Here is a 14,265-nt window from a genome sequence, read left to right on the forward strand (position 1 = left end):
ATGTGTGTGTGTGTGTGTGTGAGTGTGAGAGAGAGACAGACACAGGGTGCTGCTCAACACCCTCCGCAGTCACTAAGGGGTTCCATCTGAATGTGTTAAGGGGTCTGGAGACAGCTGAGACATTCCCATCACTAAAGGTCATGCTACTGGCGATGTCAGCCACATCTGCTCACCAAGCGCAAATCCGTTTGGGACAGCTAACAAAGGATTTCAGTGCAGCCGAGACACTGACCTTTCAATGTAGGAGCGAAACTAGCCGAGGCACTTCAGGACGACAATCTTAATTATCGTCTAACAGGGTTTAGTCCTCCCGCCATTCCCCAAATAAAGTGTGCCGTCAGACAATTAAGACAGTAGTAAGAAGAATAATCCAGATAATGAATATAATGACACCCACAGAGACCATCCCATGTGCTGAGTTTTGTTTGGTGAGAAAGGAATGGCAGTAATACGCTGGTGGTGTTGCAGTGGAAGAAGGCATGGCATTCTCAGATTTGTGTGTGCCTGTCCATGTGTGAGTGCAGCATGGTGGCTTCTGCTCATCACTGCTGCTCAACAGAGTGAGCTCTGTGCTGAGCACAATGAAACAGCAGTTGTAGTAGCCTTCAGGCAGGCAGATTGGCCCGGCTTGTCCAGCACCCTGCCTCTCAGTAGCAGCAGCAATGGACTGAAGCCTCTTGTCTTTCTGTTGAGCCACAGCGTGGCACCACAGCGGCCCCAAGGAGGTGAGGAAATTCAGGCAGCCCTGACCAGTCTTCGCTTCTCTGACTGATTGGCCGGCTGACTAATATGTTGGTGCGAATCCAGAGCACAGAGCAAGAGCTTCAGATCATATTAAGCCTTTAATATGGAGCTTGGCTTCTGCACTGATAGAATGAGATAGAAATAGTGCAATTTAAAAAAAAAAACAACACAACTGAACAGCGCAAATGCTAAATCCAGAGAACACTGTTCGAGGAAGAGGGGTGAGGCAGAGGGAGAGGACAACAGGGGGGTGGTAAAAGGAGCTCATTAGGCAACTCTAGCCTTCTTCCACTCAGTGTGGGCCTGGCTCCAGCGTTCATTAGCGCAAAAGGGAACTCAATGAGCAGCTAAGACTGAAGGCTTAAGCACGTCTACAAAATCAGCCCTACAATGCTAATCAAAAACAGCGTGCCACAGATATATAAATGTTATGTGTAATGAAGTCATAAAACAAGCTTTTAGCCTTAAGTCTCTCACCACAATCTATTTTTACACCATTCAACCATAAAGTGTGATGATTTCAAAAACCTCACTGCTCTGTGGTTTACCCAGACCCCCCCCCCACCCAACACCAAGTCCTCTGAGTGAAGACGCCTACTCAAACACGCACCGTCGCAGGCTAACACCCAGTCGCGTCTCACCCACATACATAGAAGCATGTAACATATAATAGACATACATTGCTACAGCAACGGACGTGCACAAAGGTAGAAGAACACACATAAACACACAGAGGCCGAGGCAAGCGTGTTCATACAGGCAGGAGCAGCTCCACAGTAAAAACTGTGTACGGCTAGCAGGCAAGCGAGTCAGAGTTCTATTCTTAGCAGTGAATTAAGTAAAAAGCCAGAGGTGTCTTTTACATGGGGGCCTAATCTGGTGCATGAGACATGGATTATGAAATCAAAGCCCAGGTGTCTCCAACAATGCCAGCCAATGTTCGGCACAATTCCTCCATGCATGATTGCACAGACACAAGGTGACAGAGGAAGAGACACAAAAAGAGTATGGAGATGCATGAAGGAGATGAGAGGAAAAGAAGAACTATTCATTAGCAAGCATATTTCCAACAATCTGTCCCTGCCCCTTCTCGATCATCCACACATTAGTGCCAAAGTTTTGTCACTTTAATGCCAGTGTTTAGGATTATCTCAGAACACAATCTTTGGTGGGGGGCAAAGAAAAGTCTGAGTCTGCGTGAGAAAGACACCAAAGAGAGAGAGGGAGTACAATCGTGTGAGGAATGCTAGACAGAAGATTCTTGCTGGTTCAGTAGTCGTCCTGCCAGCTTCTCCCATTGGTCTATGTGAGAAGGCGGGAATATGAGGGAGAGAGACTAGAATAGAAAGAGAGAGAGAGGAGAAAAAAAAACAGAGAGGGAATTCCTGTGGCTTGGCATGCTGCACCGAAAGAGGCGTGGCCTGTTGTGTGTTTACAGTGTAAGACAGTGAGAAACAAGCTCTCTCTGAGGACATCAGACCTCAGATCTGTTGCTATTCCACTTTGTCTTCTTCTCGCTTTACCGCCATAACACTTTTTGTCACAATCAAATGAACAAAAGAAGACAAAACTGCCTTGAAATCGCCCAGCTAATTTTGTTGTTGTTTTGGGTGTCATTTTTATGCATGTCGGTTATTACTCGTCTAAGTTATTTGGCTGGAGGTATTCGATGGCAGGGATCCAGACTTAACTGTCAGCTCTTAACATTAGGGCCTTATTATGCAGCGGCTGGTGGTGGAGATCGGTGGAAAGTGCTTGTCTGTAGTAATCAAACAGGAAAAGGGTCATCTGTCTCTACACTTTGGCCAATGAATCTGTCTGCTACAGAAACAGCCCCTAGGTATTTGTCACCGACACGCTCCTAAAAACAAGCAGAAACGCTTTGTAACATAAATGTGCATGCATAAAAATTACAGCACACGCAGAAATATGCTGAGACTTTTGCCTTTACCTTGAAACGTAAGAGCCTCTGTCACACAAGCACTAACTCATTTTTTCTGTGAACACCGCTGTTCATGTTAAACCACATTTTTTTGTAATGCTTGCAGTAAATGAATAAGCGACTCTTGTAGGCTTTTTAAAAGTACTCCTGAGAGCTGCCCCCACTGGGCTCAGAGGATGAGAGCTTAAGGTTAAAAAGCCTATTTAAATTTCAGAGTGAGCAGCACACTCAGAGCTAACAGCTAGCAGTCCCTGTAGCTTTGCTCTATGATGTACAAGTGTTTCCATGTTTTTACGGATACTAAAAAAAGAAAAAAAGAAAAGAAAAGCCACGGAGAGCAGACGGAGCCAGCAGCCGGGGTGGTCACCTGTAGAGTGGTCACTCGGTGAGAAAACAACTTTTTGGGCGTCAACCTGCACTACAGGTGTGAATACAGAAACCCCATGCAGCATGTGGAGTATTCTGTTTCCAAATGTGCACAAGACTGCGTGCAGTCTATCAGGTTGCAAAGGCAAGCACCAGTGTGAGCATCATATTTCCGCACTAAAGATAACAAGAGCCTGCTGCCTGTTGTTGTAGAGGAAAAAGGTACAGCAGGGCACATAGTTGTGTATTTTGGTGTGGGTTGTGATGAAGAGAAGCTTTAGGCACATGAGCATATGCTCGTGTGAAAGTGTGTGTGTGCGCGCCTGCATCTCCCCTTCACAAAAGTGCTCCTGTCTCTGTGGGGAATAGTGCTGTAGGTGGTTGGAGAAGTGGGTGGGGTCAGGGTGCAGCCGTGTAGCCAGGTGTGTGTTGGAGCTGGAGGCTGGATTGCTGGCTGTAGTACCTTGTTAGTCACAGTGTTGATTGCCAGCGTTGGAGAGGCACTTCCAGAGATCATACACTCCATCCCCAAAGACTCTGACTCTAGGCTGTACGGCGTGGAAGCCTGTGGGGGTTGGGGGCAGGGAGTGGAGGCAGAACAAAAAAGAAGTCAACGTAATCCAATTATTAAACACACGAGATCCCACTACTGCAGGAGCAACCTGTATTAAAGCTGCTAACAAATTTCATGCTGCTATCACATTCATATCCATCTGCGAGATCTGAAAACAAAAAACAAACAGAGCCGCTTCTATGATACATCAGAGAAACAACTTGATTTAGGACTTAAAAAAAAAAAACTAAAAAGAAAATAGGTCTGAAACCCCAAACCCCGCCGTCACCTCCCGCCCAAACACACATACCATATTGATGCACACGTGCAACCCCTTGTCTTGCAGTATAGATACACTGTTGTGAGAGATAACTCTGCTGTGGCTGTCTCCCAAAACTGCTTACTGTAAGAGGAATGGCTGCCAATTCATGCTAAACATAAATGAGATTTCACAAACTCTCAATTTCACTGTGTGAGACCCTTCAAGGAAACCTTTGTAGACAGGCAGGGTCTAACTGGGGGGGGGGGGGGAGTTTACGTGTCCAACAGAAAACAGAGTCCTCTTCGCTTTGTGTGTTCTTTTGTGTCACACTCAAAAAACAAAGGTACCAAAAACACTAAAAACAAGGTACGCTTTGTGTATTTGCTGTATCTAAGATCACACACCTGCAATACCGCAGTTTGTTGAATGAATCTGATAGTATTTGGATGCCGTGAGGCAACTACATAAACAGCATTTTAAGCTTAATGGAGTCTATGTGCTTGTGTATGTGTCTGGTAGAGACAACAGTGTGTGTGTGTGTGTGGCGTGTGCACATGAGTCTCCCTCGCCAGCTTGGGGAATTTCTCTTCATCGTAGCCTCTGGTCAGCCACATTGTGGAGAAGGAAGAGACAAGAGCCCCCTGTGTTGGGATGCCCAAGGGCCAGGTCAATCTGAGCAGCTCAGTAAAAACCTGTACAGCCGTACGTTAACGGGCGGATGAAGCTCATGCATAATTAAAGACAAAAGCTCCCGCTCAGAATAGCCGCTGCACACAGTTCTGCATTAATTGATGTTTGTTAAAAAAAGTGAGTGCAAAATGTAATGTATGTAATGGTTGCCTGAGGCATAGTTTATTAATAAGGAGCCCACTTCATGACAGGCTAGCGAAGCAGCATGAAGAGGTAGTTACATAAAGTCTGGATATGAACTCCTACTGAGTCTGTGTGTGTGTGTGTGTGTGTGTGTGTGTGTGTGTGTGTGTGTGTGTGTGTGTGTGTACACGTCTGCAAGTGGTAGAGAAAGAGTGAAGGGAAAGTGGGAGAGAAAGAAGGGCAAAAGGAAAACAACACTGAGGCAGATGCAAGGTAAAGACAGAAAAAAAATATATACTGAACCACACAGATATTAAAGCTTTAACAAGAAGGAAGCAGGAGAAGGGTGTGTGTATATATATATATATATAAAAAATGCATATTCTTGCAGAGAATGTTAAGTTTCTCCTATCAGACTCACCCGCTCTCCAGACCGCGGCCTCTTCTTTGGCCGTGTAGGCAAAGCATCCTCCTTTGGGTTGGTATCGATGGCCCAGTAAGAGCCCTGCAGACAAAAGAAAAGCCCATGAGCTGATAAAACAGACTGCTTTCTCACATGATAGCCCAGAAATTCCCCTGCATTCATTGCTGAATGGTTACAGAGCATGCAACTTTGATGGTTTGAGTCTGGCTTGGGACTCTTGTCACACATCACCCCAGAATTTCATGTCATTCCCTTCTTTACAGCCCACCTCTTAAATGTCAAATACCCATTAAAGTCAGGAAAAAAGTCAGACTAAAAATGGGAAAAAAGGAAAACAAACAAACGAAAGAAAAAACAAATCAGGATTAAGACATTTCCACTCTGATATCACAAACATTTTTGGCACTGAAATATACCTGCATATTCAGAACTCTTGGGCCTCATACACTCTGTTAAAATCTGTCCTATCAGCCCGAGCCTTTATTTGAGTTGATAGCTATGTGTTAAGAGTCTGAGTGGTGTGTGGGTGGGCTTTGTTAGCAAGAAAGCCTTGGCTTTTCCTCCTCTGAGGCTGCTCCTCAATGAGAGGCTGGTGAGGGCAGCTGGTGGTGGTGAAATGCTAAGCCTTTCCTGAAGCTGTACTTCCTCAGCCTCAGGTAGTGAAGTCAGAGCGCTGCTGCCAAGGATGAAGGATCCCGCCTCAGCCCGGGAATGGAGGCAGCGCTAGCCCTGCCGTGTTGCTTTCTTCTAAGGTCTACAAAAGGCTAATCGAGGAGAGAACAGTTGGGGCTGGCTCTGGGGCTGCAGCTCGTAATTCCACAACCAGGCTGCATTATTTATCTTTGCATTCGCCCCATTTAATTTATTTTTCAATGGTGTGCCTCCTCGAAGCCAACAGCAACGCTGCTTGCAGTTGTTAAAAATGAGATTTTTACCCTAAGGCCCCGCGAGTTCTGAATTTGTTTTTAATATTTCATATGACCCCCGATAAAATCTCAATTGTCAAGAGAAAGTGAGATCAGGACCTTTAAAATTACTTCCTTAGCAGAGAGAATAATTGATATTTCTATAAGAAATTCTCTAAACAACAGGAGAGGCCACGGAACAAGCTGTATTTCAAGTATCTATACAATAATGCAGCATACACAATAGCCTGCTCTTGTTAAATTTAGCAAATCTGCCATTTTTGCATAAATCGCTGCTGCGATTGTTAAAATAAAAATCCAGGCTTGGTCTATATTCATCAGGGGTTAAAATTATAACTCTTCATATGTGTGTGAGGCTTTGGGGTCAATTAGTATTTTCCTGGGGGGGGGATTCACAGCACAATCAGCATAAGATACAGGCTGCTTTAAAAAAAAAACCCAAAAAAACAAAAAACACAGCAAAACCCTTGTTATATGCAAAGATGAGAGAGTCTCTAAACGTAACTGCTCTCTTTCTGAGAGCTGAAATGGGCAGGTACAGATGTTTCAAAATTAAGTGTCACACAAAGAAAGCCAAGCTCTGTGGTGTTTCTCTTAATTAGGGGGGGAACAACACTTTAAGTTAGCCCTCATGGGAGGGGCGTTTTTGCATTTTCCAACACCCACCCCCAGAGACTTGGCAGCAAAAAAGAAAAAAAGCATATAAAGAGTCATTAAATTATTCACAAATATACAGCACAAGAAAGAAAGAAAGAAAGAAAGAAAGAAAGAAAGAGAAAAAAAATGTAGCAATGCCAAGTGAAGTGTATCCTTGGAGTCTGGGGCAACAACAGAGGAAAGCCACACTATTTCTGCAGCAATAAAACAAAGGCAGCTGTAAAGATTTTTTTCAAGATCCTGATAACACAGGTACACTACCTGTTCTCTTCCCCTCAATGACGCAGCTTATTTTCATACATCACCATAAATTATGTCACCTGCTTCCCCTTTCATATGTAAATACAGGAAAGACAAACAAAGAAAGTACAGCGGCGATCCTTGCAACTCCAGGCCGAGACATAAGACCAATTAAAAGGAAGACTACTAACAGCAGCCTTCACAGGCTACATTTCTACCTCTGAGGTAGACACAGTGTGTGTGTGCGTGCGCGCGCATGTGTGCGCACATGTACAACAACAACAACTGTCATCTCTTACACCATCTCAGAGACAGACAGAGAGCGACATGACTCTCCTATCTCATCCAACCAGCAGTTCTCATATTCCTGCCACATTACAATATTGATGCAACATATCAAGAGCGGCTAGCGCCCCTTTGAAGTTGTCTTCGGGGGGGAAGGGAGTGAGGAAAATTCCAAATTAAACATTAAGGATGCGAGCATGTTGGCCATGCATTTGGAATGGGATCCATACAGCAATAGATTATTTTGTATTTAGTGGAGCAGCTCCCAGGAGTGTCAATATCAGAGGATTACAGCAAAACATGAAATTAGCATTCAGTCCCCATCCTCTACACAGCTAGGCGTAGCTCTTCATGCGTGTGTGTGTGTGTGTGTGTGTGTGTGTGTAATTATTTGCGTGGTTCTTTAAGCATATGTACCGCACGCTCTGACATTTCCAGGATGATCTAGGTTATACCACATATGGCTACACCTATGCACACCATCACAGTACATTTTGGCCTAAAGGCTCGCTCTTCGTGAACAACAAAGTTTATCAGCAATTGCTTCATATCAGGTTGATGTTGCGAGAGATAGATTGTGAAGAGAAGTAAGTTGAAAGTGCGGGTGGTCCTTTTATGAATAAAATGTCAGATTAACCTGGAATAAATCTTGCAGAAAACAAAAGTGAAACACAGAGGCCTGATTTAGTTCTTGCTTTTTCTTTCAGTAGGTTCAGCTTCACTTGGAGTAAATACTTGATGGATGGCAGATTCTGGGAATGACCTAACTTGTACCCTGTTATGGCCCCATCTATCCAGTCTGGCTTCTTCTCCTCACCCACATCTGTTGTCTGTGCCAGCCCCCCCCAAAAAAAGAAGAAGAAGGAAAAGAAATGAATAGAAAAAAACTAGCCTCCCCTTATATTTGAAATGCAGTTATGTGGGGGTGGGAGGTTCATAATAGATTACGAGCATTCCATGCATTTCCAGACTGTCAAGAGTCCTGGCAGGAATTCAAAGGTAATATTTTTCTGCCAGAGATAGCACGATACACACCAGAAAAATGCTGTAATAGTGAGTTCTGCGAACTTAGGGTACTTGCTTAAAATTTAAAATATTGCATTTATTTGGCTTGCAATTACATGCAACCATAGGTGTCTGCAATTACCAGTTGATGTTTTTAAGTCTCACCTTTCCTGGGTCATCTTTGGAGCGAGGCACTTTGAGAAAACACTTGTTCAATGACAGATTGTGCCGTATTGAGTTCTGTGGGGGGAAGCAAACAGAGAGAGAGAAAAAAGGTGAGGTGAGGTGAGTTAACATATCAAAAATAAAGAAATAAAAAATACAAATAGAAATCAGATCACATTAACAAGTCTGAATATATAAATGTGAGGAATATCACTTGTAGCGGCAAAAAGCAACTTGTTGTTATGAACCATTTAGGTTTAGTCACCGCTCCTGCTGCTGTTTCAAAGCCATCAGATCTGGCTCACAACCATGTCTGGATTCATGTGCAGGAGATCAAATTTATGTACAAAGCCACCAGGACATACTATCTTTCATCACTGTCCAACAAACTGCATTATGGTTGCACAACATATCAAATTCCACCGGCGCCAAAAATAGGAGCCAGAAGGAATCCCACACTGGGATGGTTGCTGATAGCGGTGCCTGATATTAATTAATGCTTCAGCGGGCTCCTGTGGGGGCAGGAAATAAATTATGTAGATCATTCTGAAAGTTAACTCATTACAGTGTTACAAGCTACTCCACAGTGGTGAAGAGGGAGGTTCATCCAGCTGCCTGATAGGGGAGGCGAGGTGGGCTGAAGTAGCCACAAGGGCTAGAGAGCGATGCTCCAGGCCTGGGTTAACCACCAGCAGTAAGGCCCTCACATCCAGCTGGAGCCAAACCAGCTGAGGGCTTATAAGAGCCAATGGATGCACACGTTTCTCCACTCCACTTTATGGAGTGGTATTGACAGATGGTCACACTAAAAAGCTGTAGGATTCTCTGATGAGTTTAGTGGATGCAGGAGATAAGCTGAGAGAGGGGCACAGGCAGAGAGAGAGTGAAAGACCCCTAAATGCAAAAGATAAGAGCTGCAAGTTCAACACCAAAGGCAATTATACCACAGGAGGGATGATAATGGCAGGCTGGTCGTAATGCTGCCAATCTTGCTCGTTAAATAATCCTGAAATGCCCGTACAATCCAGTAGAAGATTAATGCTTTTTTTTTTGTTTCCTCCAAAATAAAATATACATAGGGAAACTGTCAGTGGAGTGAAAATAATTCTGCCCTTGTGTCATCCACAGGCGATGTCCGGACCTAGCCCTTAGGCCAAGAAAAGCTCCTTTACGACTCTGAGCCATGGTCAAACTCTAAACTCTGAGCTGAGCTCTGCTCCCTTTGCACCACCGTCTGGTCCAATATGCCAAGGACCCTGTGGTTAAACATCCCCTAGCCATAGTCAAGGCTCAACACTTTTCTGACCCTACACTGGAGGAATAAATTTCCCACTTAAGTCGGGACAGCAGAGTCAAAGCCCTTACTGTGCCACAGGCTAAATGAGAACTATCCAGATTACATCTTGACACTTAAAGTTATGACTTCTTTCTTTTCTTTTCTTTTTTTTTTTAAGTGCTTGTGCTGTAGCATTACACACTGCACTTCAAATTTATGAGGACATACCAATCTTCTGTATTTACAATAAATCTCATTGGACAAATGTGCAGGGTACTCTCTTAAGACAACAGTATTATGATCCTCTTCTCTGCTCCACCTCTGGTCATACAGCGTATTCCAAACAGTCCTGGTTTCACTAAAATATGCCCAAAAGACTGCTTCCGTGTACCCATACTGCTTTTTCTAAAAACGGGGAAGAAAAAGTCTCACTGACAGTATTTGACTGTAACAAACGGAGCATGAGGATGGTCAGGAGAAAATACGATTGCACTGAAGCTATTCTGACACATATTGTCTTTCGGTTCAATACAGCTGAGACAAATTCAAGATGGTGTTCATCTCTGCGAAGAGAAGAGCAATCCTATAGGACAGTGTGTGAAATATGAGTGAGGGTGGAGTATCACCCAAATACCTGAAGGAAAACTGAAACTCTCGAGACAAAAAGCAACAGTACAGAACACAATGGTAATAAGAGACACACATCATTCACAGGCAGGCTGTCCCACACTTGCACGCAACACTGTTGACCGAAAAATTCAAAACAAGAGACTATCAAGTGTAAAAACTGTGTTCTCCCTCCCAAAACAGGCACACAAAAAATAACCATCTAAATCATGAACCTCAGAACCCAAAAACACTCACTGCAGAAACATATAAAACAGAGAAATCATGAACTGTATACAATGGAATCAGAATATTTGACAAATTTATGGTTTATTAAAATTACTCCATGCCAAAAACTTAAATTTACCGATTCACTGCCCAACATTTTTACTACAGGAAACAAAAGACAATCATTCTGTTCTGCTCTCACACACCAGAATAAATTAATGAAAACCTCTCAAACCGCAGCATCTTGTGGTCACGCCATTATCAGGTCTTCAAAACTACATGCAGAAGCATTCAGGGTTTCACTGTGATCAGACCCATTATGTGGTCTGAGTGAAATCCAGTTGCATGCTACACAAACGTGCACTGATATGATGCCGGAAAAAATAATCTTAAAAATCAGATCTAAAAAGTCACATAGACTTGACCAACTTGCCACGTACGCTGAGCAGTAGTGAGAGCGGCCTGATGGCCAGCAGAGGTTTTACTGAATGACTGTTTTTCCTCTCAAGTGCAACAGCACCGTTATAAAGGCCTTGCCCTTTTGGTTGCAATTTGTCGCTTGCCTTTTCATATTTTGACTTTGGTCAGGATGAATAAAACAATGTGCATGCATAGTGGATGGTGACAAACACATAGGAAGTTCCCCACTTAGCCAGCCCATGCCACTTTAAAACCCCGAGACATGTCCAACAGGGGAGAGTGTGAGCCGGGACGTACGTGTGTGATGCAAGCTCTACAACGCCATACACCCTTAAGTACCTAAAACCATTTTTCCTTCACAGCTTCTGTGTTTGCGTGTGTCACTTGATGCCAAGGAGCCAGAAGCAGTCTAACTCGCACAGAAAGTTGGCTTTATCCATTAAGGACCTTCTACTGGGCCTAAATCATTGATACAGTCAAGCGTTCAAAGCCTGCTGTTACATCAGAAGTTTAATTTTTAATGAACTGCTTTAGACACATTTGTCTAAAGCAGAAACCACCAGGCTGCGGGTCATACGCAGGTGAGTGGGTATCGGAACAAAAGGGGGGATGTTATAATGTTACAACAGCAAGAAGAAAAAGCTAAACAAAAAACACAGAAAAGACAAAAGTCACTGTATTTGATAGATCATAGCTTCTTTGCTAAGGGGAAGAGAGAGTGGGGAGGAAGACAACAACAGGCTGATGAAAAATTACTGCCAATTACCACTAACTATATAAACAGTATGTCACTGTTTGAGCTGCGGATACTGAGATCTACCATTCAGGTCTTTACTTTTAGACAGTGGGCTATAAGTTGGTATAAAGACATAAGTGGCTCAACAGCAGAGGGAAATAAAGTAGGTGGAAGAGGTCAGAGGGTGTTAACAGTTGTACACAAAGTGAGTCAGACAGAGCTCACTGCAGGGGTCCTGCCCAAGTGCTGCCCAGCATCTACCTGCAGCCCCCACAGAGCACTTCATATCCAACCTCAGTACAAACCTGTGTCTGTGTGTGTGTCCATGCATGTGGGATGCCTCCTACACACCTAAGAAAGAAAAAAAGAAAACCAACACACACACACACACACACACACACACACACACACGCACACACGCAGAGGAACGTGTCTCCTAACAAATGGCGGTGATTTAACACACCAGGACAGCAGTGGAGGCGTAAGCAGCTCCGCCCTCGCTGTCCCCCCTGCTGAGGAGCGCTGCAGCTCAGCAGAAAGGACCGCCAGGGGAAAGTAGGTCAGGCTGACCTCTGCGCTCGGCGTGTCAAACGTTCAAAGTGAGCTAAAGGGACAGGCCATGTCAGAGCCCTGCTCCTCACAGCTGGGGAGGAGGAGCCACCCCGCGCACATGGTCAGGGACCCAAGGGAGCGGACTCGGCATGCTGGGACAGACATGCGTATGCACACATACCAGTTATGACACAGGGACGAACACAGAGGGAGAGGAAGAGTCACACTGTGCTCCAGCATCAATAAATCAATGCCACTGTATGGGCCTTACTAGTTTCAAACCATCTTTCTATAACTTTAAGCTTTTAGACAAAAAAACAAAAGTGGAGGGGGGAGAAAAAGGGAAAAATGAATTGTATGTGGGCTCTAACCAACCAACACTCTGCCCATTCTTCTGTTTCCCACAACTAACAACAAAGACATATTAGCCCATTTCTAAGTTTATCCGAAGCATTCTGGAGACCAAGTGAGAGCTGAGATGACCTGGAGGTGCTCTAAAAGTGTTTCGATTAAACTCCATCGGAGAGAAACTTAAATGCTGCTGGATTTGCTGCCTTTGTGATCAAAGTGTTCTCTGTAGCATTGCAGTTTGTGGGAAAATAAGCGGGGGTAAACGTTGTCAGGAGCCAGTGGTTAAACATTACAGTGACCTTCATCACAGTGGCTGCTCATAAAGGCAAACATTCCCAATAAAAAAATAAAAAATCATTCCAGAGTTCAATTTACATTTTTACAAAAGAGCAGGTCTTCAGAGAAAACGTAAAAGCATGCAGTTTCAAGCTGAATGTAAGGAGAGGTTAGTTCAGGTGACACTGCCTACGCATTCCCAGCATCCTTCCAGTTTTAAGTTTATCCCATTTTGTATGAAATCAACATGTCTTTTCACATTAACAATGAAAAAGAAGACAGAATGTACCACAGGGCTTTTAGAGTAGGAAAAAAACAGCCATGTAAAAATACTATTCAGGCCTGTTGCCACATTTAATATCTTGTATGAAGCATCTGTACAGAAGAGGGAGAGGAGAACGACAAATCAGACAAACTAAAGCAAACACCCTTGCAAGTACTATCGCTAGAAAGATGGGACCTCAACCTCTAACTGACCTGTTGCCAAGTCTGAATGACGAACCAATACAAAAGACTTGAGCTATTGCTGAGATGGATGCTTCAGATCTGTTCAGAAATAGAGAAATACGATCTCTTGGGTGAATGAATTGTAAGAGGGAGGGAAATAGCTGGTTATTGAGTGGATGAGTGAGTAAAACAAATGGAAAGAAGAGACTTAAAGATAGACCATCTAGCTGAGCACAGGTTGGTGTACAGCTGAATTAACCAGAGCTTTTGCTGAAAAGAAGGGCCAATGTCATATTAGACAGCAGCAAAACGGCACAATTCAATAACCGTGTATATAATATTCAATGTGGATGTCCATCTGAACAGTAAAGCATTTCTTTCTTCTTTCTTCAAGCATTTGCTACGTGACCACAATCCTGATGTCTGCACTCAATACCACGTCAGTAAAATGACTGGCAAAATAAAAAACTCCAATTCTGCTGAAAATGAAAAGGAATTAAAAAATGCAGGATATTTAAAAAAATAAAATAAAATAATAGAAAATTCATCAACAATTGCAAAGCATATTAGAACCTGAGTTTCCAACAAAGAGGACAAAATGAGTGCTGAAATTATTTGCCAACCAATAAAAAACAAATACTGAAAAAAAATAAATATTGTTTTTAATGATAAAAAGGAAGATTTCTCAAATGGGGTTGGTAGCATTGCAAAATATATGGTAACCTGACTCTTTTTATTTTTAATATAATTTAATATAATGTCATGTAATGAGCATTCTCATCATTTGCAAACACGTAGTGAAAGAAAACAAACAAAAATAATCGGCATGTTTTTTTGATAATTAACCTAAACCCAGTTTATCGCTGCAATAAATACCATTGTGTTACATAAAGGGTGTGTAACCTGCTGCTCTGGAGCCACATGTGGTTTTTTCTCCACCACCTCCACTGGCTCCCTGTGACATCCATTTAAAAAAAACAAATAGTGAATA

The 14,265-nt window shown here is 43.3% G+C and overlaps 1 protein-coding gene across 3 annotated transcripts in view; it reads right to left on the minus strand.

Moving 5' to 3' along the window:
• foxj3 (forkhead box J3) overlaps positions 1 to 14,265 on the minus strand; it is an 82,555-nt gene that overhangs the window by 10,402 nt on the left and 57,888 nt on the right. For all 3 annotated transcript variants that reach the window (XM_063472979.1, XM_063472977.1, XM_063472978.1), the window contains exons 3-5: positions 8,383 to 8,457; positions 5,102 to 5,185; positions 3,516 to 3,617 (exon numbers count right to left, since the gene is read on the minus strand). In XM_063472979.1, the coding sequence (XP_063329049.1) occupies positions 3,516 to 3,617; positions 5,102 to 5,185; positions 8,383 to 8,457 (261 nt within the window). The remainder of the gene's footprint in view (positions 1 to 3,515; positions 3,618 to 5,101; positions 5,186 to 8,382; positions 8,458 to 14,265) is intronic.

The sequence above is a fragment of the Pelmatolapia mariae genome, linkage group LG5 (assembly GCF_036321145.2).
Source record: "Pelmatolapia mariae isolate MD_Pm_ZW linkage group LG5, Pm_UMD_F_2, whole genome shotgun sequence".
NCBI lineage: Eukaryota > Metazoa > Chordata > Actinopteri > Cichliformes > Cichlidae > Pelmatolapia > Pelmatolapia mariae.